This window comes from Zonotrichia leucophrys, chromosome 3 (genome assembly GCF_028769735.1).
Source record: "Zonotrichia leucophrys gambelii isolate GWCS_2022_RI chromosome 3, RI_Zleu_2.0, whole genome shotgun sequence".
NCBI classification, from domain to species: domain Eukaryota; kingdom Metazoa; phylum Chordata; class Aves; order Passeriformes; family Passerellidae; genus Zonotrichia; species Zonotrichia leucophrys.
In genome coordinates, this window is record NC_088172.1 from 57,635,933 (window position 1) to 57,648,310 (window position 12,378).

General features: G+C 40.0%; 1 protein-coding gene across 6 annotated transcripts in view; it reads left to right on the forward strand.

The window, feature by feature from the left end:
* Positions 1 to 12,378, forward strand: part of UTRN (utrophin) — a 341,485-nt gene that overhangs the window by 215,324 nt on the left and 113,783 nt on the right. For all 6 annotated transcript variants that reach the window (XM_064708388.1, XM_064708386.1, XM_064708389.1 and 3 more), the window contains one exon: positions 9,542 to 9,714. In XM_064708388.1, the coding sequence (XP_064564458.1) occupies positions 9,542 to 9,714 (173 nt within the window). The remainder of the gene's footprint in view (positions 1 to 9,541; positions 9,715 to 12,378) is intronic.

Below are 12,378 nucleotides of genomic sequence, written 5' to 3' on the forward strand. Positions count from 1 at the left end.
TTATCCACCAGCTCAGAATAACTTTAGAGACGGTTTTTCTACTGGTGAATTCATTGGTACTTCATATGATGGTTGGGTGAAATAAAATAAAAGTAAAAGCAACATGTGATACCCAATGTGTTCATAGGAGACTTAGCTGTAACGGGTTTTGCAAGTGATGGGTTGCTGGTTTGGTTTTAATTATACATTTACTGACTTGCTGGCAGCTATTACCCAATCTGGTTTTGGTGGTTGAGTAATGTGTGTTTGTGCGGAAGGCATTAATAGCAGCTTAAATAGGCCTTCACATGCACACGGGTTTCCAGTGGGAGTGCTTGGAAATGGACTGATTTCCTCACAGCCACCCATGGGGTGTCAGGTTTCCCGCGGGCGAGCAAAGGCTCATATGGAAAACAATCTGGCTGGCTGAGCGTGCCCTCCTGAGCAGCCCCGGCCCGTGGTGGCTTTGTGCAGCGCTGGTTGCTTTTACAGCTCCAAAGCTTGCTCCGTGACTGAACAGCCACCTCTCCGTTCCAGGGAAAGGAAAAGTGAGGGCTTTTGGTCTGGGGTTCTGCAGCCTCAGGGGTGGTGGTGGTTTTCCAGCGGGAGGCCTCCCGGAAGGGGGAGTGTGCTTGGCTTCGGAGCAGCTCCAGGGCTGCTGGAAGGGAGGATGCTGATTACAATAATAAACAAATGCCGGGGATAGATTACCACACGGCTGTCAGAGCAGGCGGCACCAAAGGAGGAGATCCCCAGCGAAGGCTTTGGAGGTTGCAGCAGGATCCTTTGCTGGACTTTTTTTTGCTTGCACAAAGGAAGTTACTTTATAGACGACTTCTTATGGGCCTTGGCTTTTCTGTGGCGCAGCATCTCCTGGGCGAAGCGAAGAGGGCTGGAGGTGCCTGATTAATGCCATAGCAGCACCAGCCCATGGTGCTGGCTCTGAGGAAATCAGAAGAGAGATGGCCTCCTGCCTGGTCACACCATCACGTTCCCTGCGATGAACCATGTCTCATTCCATTTTAACTTGTCTGAGAAGCTGGTTTTTGGTGCTTTCTGTAGACAGAAATTTCTCTGGGGATTTTTTTTTCCTTTGAATGTAGCAGCATGGAAGGATGTGTTCCTCCTCTCCACCTGTCATACACCAGCAGGTTATAGCTTCTATCACTCAGGGTCACTGAGACCAAGAGCTTGAGGCCTGCCAGAAGCACTTGCGTCCTGCAGGCCATTGCTGAGGAGAGCTGGAGGCAGTCCTGGGGAGGTGTGGAGCCAAGGAGATCCCCACAGTGCCATGAGGTCAGGTCAGCCCTGCACGGAGCAGCACCCACTGTCAGCAGCTCACCCCTGGGTGCCCAGCCCATGGGAAGGAGCAGGGACTCGGAGACTGTGACGATGGCGCTGTGTGAACTGTTCCTAGAGGAGCACAGCCCAGGAGAGGGACACACACTGAAGTGCCTGGAGTATTTTGAGACTGTATAGGTGGAAAGGAGAGAAACTTTTTGAAGGCTACAGACTTGGCTTGGCAGACATACCAGGAAAATGTAGGCTTCAGGAGACGCTTAATGATGATTGGCCTGAACTTCAGCCTACGTGAGTTGCTGACAAAATTTGAAAAGGTATGATAGGCACTTGCACACATGCCTTTGAAAGGCTGTGTATGCCTTTGGAAATTACACAGTAAATAAAAAAGGCAGGTTGATATTTAACTTAGCTTTTCTGTGTTGCTGTTTATGTCCTCATGTGCACGCTGTTTATGGAAATCTAATGTTGCTTATCTTCCTCATTTCAGGTCCTACAAGATTACTTTTAGAGCATGTCCTCTGACTGTGGGCATTTTAATTGATTTATTTATTTAATTTTAAGTTCCAAAGGAAATGAAGATCAGCTTGGGCTTTGCGAAGTCAAGGGTATAAGGGGACATTATAGCTGCCTGTGACCTTGTTCCACTGTTGGCATAAAGCAAGTGCTCTGGAGTTTGGTGTTTAATGTAGTTGAATGTTACTTTAGTTGAATTAGAAGATCTCATGATGGCATTTAAAGGTACAATTATTTCCAAGGAATGTGCAACTTTCCCATTGTTTCATCTTTACTTCTTTTATTCCAACTAGTTACTCTTTCTCTTTCCAGGTTGTTTGGTAGCAGTAATGCTTAGAGGCAGGAGGTTTGGCTTTAAAGTGATTGTGCTGATGAGCAAGAGACATGAGAATGTTAAAGAACAGATTGTTTTCATCTGTTTGTCAGCAGTTCTAGGGAAACCTCACTTGCATGTTGTAACACTGTTAAGATTTGCTTTGTCTTTTTTTTTCACCATATGAACTTCCTGTATCCTGCAAGACCACAGTATGTAACAAAATACAAAGTAGTTTATTTATGAATCAAGATAAAACACCTTAAAAGTGTGGTCTCACAGTAGGAGAGCAGTTTGCAAAGCCTGATTCTGTGGTTTTTTAAACTTCAGGATGTTCTTCTTTTAAAGTGTAAACCAGTGGTGTTCTCCTCAGTAGTTACCAGTTACGTTTATCAGGGAGAAGTATGCTTGAGACAGTCACTATTTAGGATCCCACCAGCATGACTCTTCCAAAAGCAGCTAAGAGTAACAGTAAAAGGATTTGTGATCTGACTTCCTCACTATATGGGTCACTGGCTCCTCTCTTGCTTCCAGTCTGTCATCTGGCCTTCACTCTTCTCTTGTGACTGCTGCTGTGGTAGCCTGTAAAGATAAGGACACGTGCCAGACCCTGAGATGCTTCATGACTTCATTAAGAAAGAAATTTTTAACCAGTGTTTCTAATATTTTATGAATCATACAAGCCCTGGTATTTGCAAACTCCAAGCCCTCCCCTGTGACTTTGAATATTCCAGTGTTTATCTTAAAGAAATTGATCACAGCAATTCTCACCGAAATTTAGAGGTCTCACAGCTCTGCTGTATTTTTTAGCTTGAAGCTTGCTGTGAAGTTTTGTTGCCTACTGTGCTGAAATTTGTAATGCAACATAAAAGGCTACTTTGGTGCTGGAGAAGGTTAACGTTTTATTTGGTAGACTTTGATCATAGAATTTTAGTCTGTGCTTATTTAGCAAGTTTTCTTTTCCATTTTTTTTTTCTTTTTAACAAGCTCCCTTCCTCCCCTGCTTCATCTGTCCCTCTTATGATTCCCCACACACCCATCCTGTCCTTCCTGAGTTGTTCGTTGCCAGGAGAAACAGTGCCATGACAGAAATCCTGGCTCATAAGCTACTTTCAGCTCTCTGGATTCATTAATGTATGTTCTACAGAGAGAATGATGAGTGCTGTTACTGTGGTCGTAATGCAGAAGCCAGATGGCATTTGCAGAAGCTTGCACGGCACTCCCTTCCTATGCAAAAACAGAGTCACATTACACTGCAGTAGGCAGGGCTGCTTTGGCTTTGTTCAGTCATAAATATGTGACTGCTGGAATTAGTATTAACACATTTATGGTGCCCCTCAGATGTTGAGTCTATGCCATGCAATGGAGCCTCAGAGGTTGTTCAAGGCAGTGTGGTGTTCTCAGCCTTCCTGTAAGTGTATCATTATTCTTGTGATACAATGAATCTTTAACTACACCATATGTCACCTCTTATCCAAGAGGCTTAAGTGCGCGTCAAATCAACTTTTTAGAAACTTGATGTGTTGGTACAAGGCTCTTGGTAATAAAAGCCTTTGAAAATTAGAAGTGAAAAATATCCCAAAGTGGGTTTTCCCCAAAAAAGTTCTGTTTTTTCGTCATGAAATATCTGAGAGTTTAAGTGGTAAATACATTTTTGTCATATCTACAGCATATTGCTTTGATCTTACACTTAAATTGCAATGGCGGTAGTGATATTCAGTATGGTCTGTGTATGACACTTGAGAGAGGTTTGATGTCCATCTTTATGCACTTCTGGCGCTGGTGGAATTAAGGTAATGGCAATTCCACCTCAAAGTTTTCAATGTGTACAGCTACTTCTGAACGTGAATTCATTGTAAATGGATTGCTTAACAGCAGCAAAATAACACCCTTTTCAGAGGCCACTGCAGGCAGGCCTCTGGAAGGGCGGATGGGATGAGCCTTTCTAAAGGCATGACTGTTCTCTGACATCAGAGGAGAGACTTCCTGGATGAGATGAGAGTTTTATAGCCATCTTTTTACATGGGCATCCCTTTTTCACAACTACTCCCAGCATTTTAAGGCTGAGACCCATAGAAGTCCAGTTTCCCTTTCACAATGATACACCTTTGATACACCTCTATCCTGCCCTTCCTTAAGAGTCATCAGAAAGTGAAAAGCTCCAAGTAAAACAGAGGCTAAAAGGAATATCTGCCACAGCAGTTTTGCCAGATGCAGTTGGCAGAAGCAGGTAAAATGTACTTGGTTCAAGATAAACTAAACAATGTGATATTTAAAAAAAAAAATCCATACCTTTGCTACCTGCAGTGAGACCTCAAAGAGCGATGTTCTGGCTGTGGTGTGGCGTTATGTCTGTGGTGTGCAGTTATGTCCTTTGGTTGGCACTGACATTTTTCTTCCACCTATTCCAACTTGAAGATTTTTCTGCAGGTGCTTTGATGAGCAGTCATCGCATTTATTCATGACCTTTGAAAGATGCAAGTGCAGCATTTCTGTAACCATGTCTTTGCTGACTTGAGCGCTGTCAGTGAGGGCAATGGACAATCATTTTCATGAGACTTGCAATTCTGTTCACCTGTTTCACTCAGAGGCATCATCTGTACTGGGTGCAGGAAGTACAAAACTGTTCTGGCAAAGCAGCCTGGGAGTAACTTTTGCTAGGGAAAATGCAATTTTTCAAGCTGATTTTCATTTACGAAGAATCAACTTCAAGCCCACTAATTCCTTTTGAGATAAGCATGTGGTTCAAAAGCCACATACAAGAGATGGCTTGTATCTGGGGATTAAAAGGTTGTAGCACTCTGTGTGCCAACACAAAATGCTGCCAGACTTGTTGCACAGCATCAGCATTGTACCTGTATGTCCATTTCTTGCAAGCCATATGTGGTTTGCATGGCATAACTTGACATTCCTGATATGTGGTCAGATGTTTACAAAAATACAGTGTAATTCTGTTTCCTAATAAATATAAAAATAATTGGAGTGTAATCCCGAATTTTGCTGTATATAGTGGGTTCAAAAATTTTGTAGTAAAAGATTGATGAGTCCTTTAAACCCTATGTGAAGCTATGATTTGGTACAGAATGCTGTTGACTTTTCTGGAGAGACTAAGTTGAGTTTTGTGCCCTGTATCTAAGAAAAATTTGATTCGGGTTTCTTGATAAAAGAATCTTTAATGCTATGGGAACGTATTTCCCTTACAAATAAAATAACTTACCTGTTTTAGGTAGATCCTTGTATTATTACCCCAGAATTTTTAATAGTGAGAAATCAATGCAGTAACACTTTTTATATTTCAGAATGCATAGTTTCTTCTACTTTAATGTGGCCATAGAGTTTTCTTCCATTAGTTGTTTTTTTATCTTCATTATTTGCGTTTCTATCTTCTACAAAAGTATTTGAGCCCTGTAAAAAGGGAAATACTTTGACTGTGTTACCATCCTTACTGGTATATTGCCAATACAGACAAAACCTGAAAAAATGTGAGTAGAAGTGAATCTGTTAATAACTTAGAGAGTTGCAGAGTGAATTAGAGACCCTCTGGACTCATAATTTAGAAAAAAAATGCATCATGTCTGGGTTTGGCTTGGAGGTTTCTTGCCTTTTTTAAAGTATTGGTAGTTTCCAAAGGACAATTATGCCTAATGCTGTAACTACTTTTAACATATCTGTCAATTTATAAGGGGGAAAGAAAAGATAAAAGTTTAATAGCTGATTGAGTTGGTTCCTAAATTGGGTTCTGTTCCAATCTTTCTCATATACTTCATGTACTCTGGGTGTGTCACTCCAGTCTGCCATTGGGCTGTTCCAGTAGCAACTTGGTTTTGGGTCCTTTTCAGTATTTCCATCTGCAGCCTTATTGTGTGGCACATATTTATACATTCTTTAAAGACACATTCTCTTCAGTTGTCATTGCATGATCATTTAGATTTTATTCAGTAGGAGTTAAAGCAAGAAGGTTTTTATTATGGAGACAAGGTTTAAAATCAAATCCAAATATATAATGAATTCTGCAGGAAGAAAGGTAAAGAGGGAGAGAAGCAAAGAAGGCAGAGAAGATTCAGAATGGAAATAAAATTTTGAAATCACCACATCAAAATGGGAAAAGGCAGCAGTTTGATCTTAATACTTAAAAGGAATTTAGGGAAGTGTCAATGTTTTAATAGTCTGGCTAGGGTTAAGTATGTATCTAAATGCCAAGCTAGTTATTTCTTCTCCTTTCTACCTTTCAAACTTTGGAGCTTTCACCTTGATTTATATATAGATTTATTTTGTCCTCAAAAAGCTTTCTTAGGGCATTAATCCTGCAAGCACTTGCATGTGAACAAATATGTTGACCTCTACAATAAATTATCAGTTCAGTTTAGCAGCCAAGTGCACATAAATATTTGCAAAATTAGCAAAATATGGCATGTCTATAGTAGTGCCTTAAGTAATGTTGATAAAGCAAGAAGACATTTTCTGTTTATAGTGTATTTCTTTAGGATTTTGGTTTTTTTTCTGTTGTGTTTTTGTTTTGTTTTTCTCTTCTCTGCCCTTTGTTGTGTTTCACTTGCACTGGGAGATCACTCTGGTCCATATCCCTTAAGCACTGGGCTGAGAGCAGTGATGGAGTTTCACAGTTGTATCTCCCTCTTTATGTGGCAAAAACAACAGAATTTTTTCCTCTTCTCCTGCATTCCCTAGTGTATTACCCCTGTGACTCTGAATATGGGAACTTCCATGTCATAATAGGGGAATAATTAGAGTTTCTTCTAAAATATTGCAGAATTGAAAGTGGATTAACTCTAGAGTTAATCCTCACTGGGACCCAAGCAGGCATATTCAACTTTTTCCATCCCAATTTTTGCCACGTAGAGGACAATGGAGAGTCAAAGACCAAGAAAAAGGCAGGAGAAAGAGAAATAATAGATTAGGAGGAACATAAATGGGGGGGTTTACAGAATGAGAGTCCTTTCCACTTTGAAGAAAGAAATTTGAAGGTAGGGCAACCACATATTTACAAATAAAACTTGAAAGACTTGGATTACACTGTGAATAAAGGAGCTTATTGCCAATTGCTAGCAATTACAGCAGTCTCAGGATAAGGTGGGAGCCCATCATTCAGAAGACAGTGCCTGAATAAAAATCCAGATATTTTAAATCATTATTGGAGAATAACTAACTTATTGTGCCCATTTCTTGCTGTTAGTAAATTTTCACATCCTACTTTCCTCCTCTTCTACTTCCATGTGATGTGGGGTATGTTATTTGATTTTCTCTCCATCTTTTCTTTGCGGGCTGTGACAAACTCACATTCAATGACTTTATCAATCCCATTGGGTTATCTATCAGCTGGCAGTGGTTGGCTGGCTTTTTTTCACCTGGAAAATGGAAAGCAGAAATGAGAGAAAAGTTAATTATGAAACTTTATTCTTTGAACTGATTTGTCTCAACATGGTTTTTACAGATGGGACTCAAGAATGTGAACGGCAGATTTATTGTACCTTAATCAATGTAACTTGATGACTGGAAAATGTAAGAATCAAGCCCATTGTGAATGAAACATTTTTGAGCAGGCATGCAGAATTGTCCTCTCAAGTAAAACCAAAGAATGGTTTATGAAGGTTCTAGAATGAATGGATTTACAGTTAATATTGTGATTGTAGAAGGAAGATTAGAGATCAGTTTGTTTTCAATGAAGTTGTCATTTGTGACTTTGAAGAGGCCAAGAGAAATGTTTTGCATGACCTGGCTTTTGTAGCACAAATTCATTGCACTTGGAATTGTAACTGCTGTGCAGTGGCTGTACCTCCTGCTCTGTGGGATTGAGCTGGGTTTCACTGCACCTGTATGCATGCTGGAGTTGTAAGGATAGACGCTGCAAATATTTTTAGATTAGCAACTAATTCAGCTAGTGACTCTGCCGTCTTATTCGGGTTGGCTGATCATCAGACAATTCCATTTTGTTTTTTCCTTTTAAATGTCGTTTTTGTTTCTGTGTTTAGAATGGTGATTTTTATCAGGTTGTTTCAAAGACAGAAAAAGTGTCTTTTTACCTGCTTTAAAGAAGGGAACCTCAGTGCAAATAAAAGCGGTTGTCCAAAGTCACACAGTAGCTCTTCTGGCCATACAGAGCTTCACCAGTGCCTCCTTCCCTCTCTCACCTCCTTTCCCACTGCCCCATCTCTCCTCCCTCCTCTTTTTCACCTGTATCCTGACTTTTTTGTTTTCTTTCCTAACTCTAGAAAGCTTTCATTCTATCTCAAATTCATGGCTACATTTCCACTTCTGTTTGTATATGTGCCAGCAGGAATACATCTTTAGGATGGGGAGGTACAAAAGCCCCCTTCTTTTCTGCTTCTGGGAACAGATGGTGATTACTGAGGAGCTGATTGGAAGAATAAAAACCTTTAAGGAATTTCAGATATTTGATTTCCTCCTTTGCAAAAGAAGTTTATTTACATCTGCATCAAGTTCCTGTCATAATCTTCGTTGATTAATCCTATTGAGACAGCCAGTACACCTCCTGGCTTTCAACACATTTACATTGCTTTATTGGAGTACACATAGATGTGATGTATGGATGCTAGAAACTATTGGCAGTGGTGCAGGAAGTTTTGTTTGCTCTTTTTATGTGTTTTAAAAATAATACTGTGCTCAATTAGATGAAGACAATATCTGTAATGTGTTTCTTGAGGCAGATGGTAGATGAGAGAATAAAAAGTGTTTAATTTCTAAGGGGAGGAGAAATGAATCAACAGAATGGAAATCACAAGCTTTTCTTTTTCTTTTCAGTATTTACTATGAAAATCAGATTATAATATATCCTGCCATTTTATGTCTAACTCTCCATATATTCAGGCCATTATGTAAAGTAGTTTAATTGTAAAAATGGACTTTTGGTTGCTGTAACCATTTAGCTGCAGTTTAGGGTTTAAAGTTAAGATTTTAGTTAAATGCTTTCATTATGTGTGACCTAAAATACTAGGTAAAGGCTGCATTTCACTAGACTGTTTAAGGTTTCTGGAATGTTTTGTTTCAAAGAAGAAAGATGACATAGCTAAGGCTGAATCAATGTAATTTCTGGAGAGGAAATGAGTTTTAGTGCATTTGCAAATGCCACACTGTGTGAAATGCGTGGGTGAACAGGAGACAGTTAGTTACCTTCAGTGCTACAAAACACAACATCACAGAACTTGGTGTTTATAAATCTACTTCCTTTTTCACAGCCTTGGATGACTTTCAGACTCCTTTTCTCACACTTAAGAAAGCTAGACCTTTTGTAGTGACGTTAATAGGACTGCAGGTTTTCTCCTGTACATCTTTTATCAGAGACACCCAAGGAAGCTGGAATAAGTCCTCTGTCCTACTGTTTAGGAGCACTCATGAGAGTCAGCTCTCCCCTCCTCTACTTACAGAACTATGTTTGAACTTTTCTTGCTGGTATTTCAGGACATCCAAGCTGAGATTGATGCCCACAATGACATCTTTAAAAGCATTGATGGAAACAGACAGAAAATGGTGAAAGCCTTGGGGAACTCTGAGGAAGCTGCTCTGCTCCAGCACCGCCTTGATGACATGAACCAGCGCTGGAACGACCTGAAGGCAAAGTCAGCTAACATCAGGTGAGTAATGAAAACATCAAGGTGTGGTGGGGAACAGTTCCTTTCTTCTTAGAGGCTTGACAAATATGACCACAGCATTGAAATGATCCGTGTACTCTCTTTCATGAAGGACTCCTGAGTGGAAATATGAAAACTTGGTGAACTTTTTCACCAGGTAGGCTTAACTACTTGTTTTCTCTTCAGAGCTTTACAGTTGTAGGTTGCTGACCTTGTACCTAAGTTTCCAGAAAGTGCATTGAGCCTTTGCTTATTGCACATCAATGGCAGTGTCAGTGAAATAATTCTGCATATCTGCCATGACTTCGAGGAGAAATCAGCGGTTTGTTGATGGTTTTGTTTTTCCAAAATTTTTGCTTTGAGATAACTAAGTTACTAAAACTTGCATCTTAAGTATCTTGATCTATTTAATTTGTTTTGAATTATTAATTCAAATTAATAATTCAGTTGCTGCTATTCAATTGAAATTTTTTTTAAAGTACTTATATTAATCAAGAAATGCATTTTACAGCTTTTTGACCCTATCTGTGCCAAGCTCAAGTGTGGTAATTGTTAAATCTCAGTGATGCCGCTTTTGAAATAGATACTGCCATATTCATTATTGTATTAAATTCTACATGAAAATAAATAACATAGAGAATAATTTCTAGAGCTTTTAATTGCAACAACTTGCTTGTTGATTTGAGAAATCTGTTCTTTTTAAACAATGTTAAACATTCATATGAATATTCCAAAGGCCAGGAAAACGAGCCAACCTTGAAATTCAGGCACAAGAGTTTGGATGACTGAAATAGAGGGGAAAATTTCATATTAACTTTTCATGTCCACTTATCCTATCACCAACCTTCAGCTGGTGAACAGTTAAATGAAACTGTTAAATCAGCTTCTTGAAAGCCCTTGAAGGACTTGAACCCAAAGAACCAAGCAGTTTGGTGTGGGGGCTTGCAGAGACTGCTCCACCACATGCACAGTTCAACGCAAGAGCTGTTGGACTTGAGATGTTAAAAGCTCTGTTCACAAGTTTGTGTGAGAGAAAGACAAAAGCGTGCTCTTAAAATAGTAGCTTATCAATTGTGGAGTCCTAGCAAGAACCATTGGGTTGCTTGACCATTCCTGGGCTTGGTCATAATTTGGGAGAAATGGATGGCCATGAAAAAGGGCCTTTAAACCACTTATCCTGTACAGCTATGAGTTCCAAGGCTGTAGTACAGAAAGATTGATTGTGCTCAGAAATTGGGAATACATTTTCTGAATTCATTTTCTGTTCTTCGTAGTCATGGCATGTGTATCCATTGGGCAGCATTAATGTTGCTCTCCTGGTACCTGCTGTGCTGTGGAGCCAGATGTCACTGGAGATCAAAGTGTAAGATAGGCAAGACAGAGAATACTGGTGCAAATCTAAGAAAAGGAAATTATCCTTTCAAATCTCAGTCACTACTGAAAAGAGCATAGTATTTGAGTTAATGTATTTGCTCTGCTCTTTGATTGCAGTTCACTTTTCTAACTTGTGCAAGAGTCCTGAAAGCCTTCATAGGGGAGTAACAAAGCACAGAAGTCTGTTTGCCTTCAGTTTTTGCTTTCTTGGTGTATCTTTTTACAAGGATGAATTGGAAAGCAAAATTATATGAATGACTCTCAGTGAGAGCAACATGTAACTTCTAGATACTAGGACTGAAGAATTAAAAAGCTGATTGTTTCATAAAGGGTTTAGCTTGGCATAGTGCTTCTAAATTAAAGTTTCTGTAAGCTTTTTAGAATATTTTCAGGTATGCATACATTCCAATTATTCTGATTTTTAATTGCTGAAAATGATGCTCTCCTGAAGAGAGACTGCATGAGTTTTTCTCATCAATTCAGTCCTTAGAGCTGGTGTTGCTAGTCACTGTGTTGTTTACTTCTTTGCTACTGTAACTAAAGGGAGTTCCAAACTGGAAAAGCAGTGCTTTTCTGACATATTTTTAAATCCACAGAAGCTGCTTAAACCTGTACTTGGAGTTTCTATGATGCTGCACCTCTCTCCTTGATATTGTAGACTTAGCTTTTCTTTTTCTGTGTTTATCTTATTCCCAGGAAGAAAACAAAGCTGCAGGCTTGTGGGGGTCTGCTTTTTAAAGCCAAATGTTTAGGGGAGATTCATTTCTCCTGGGGCAGGAGGTGTGAGGATGTGTTTGGGGGAGGGTAGAGGTAAAAGCATGGGACAAATGGAAAAGGAGTTTCTCTCTGTTTCTCTATATTTAGACCACCCACCAATCTTTTTTTATTCCGTGTGTTCCCTCGTCACTCAGCAGGAAAAGTGCTATCTCCATAGCAGAATCGAAAGCTGAGGAGGTCTCCAGCTGTGAAGAGAGCCTCTCAGGGTCAACAGAAGGGGAGTTGTGTCAGAGTTGCTGTTTTTCTGGATTATTTTATTCAGCATGGGGGGAAGGGAAGGAAGGGTTCCTCTCAGTCTGGTCAGTTGGATGGGAGGATCTGTGTTCTTCGGGTTCATCCAGGATTCCCTTAGGAGTGTTTTGCATACCCAGTGGTTGCTGCTGGTGTATATTTGTGCTCCAACTCATGCCCAGACACAATCATTTATAACTGACCTCTATTTTGATCAGAGCAGATTCTTAAGCCATCACTTGACCTAGTAAATCCTGAGTTTGCCAATTCACTTGTCCCATGAAC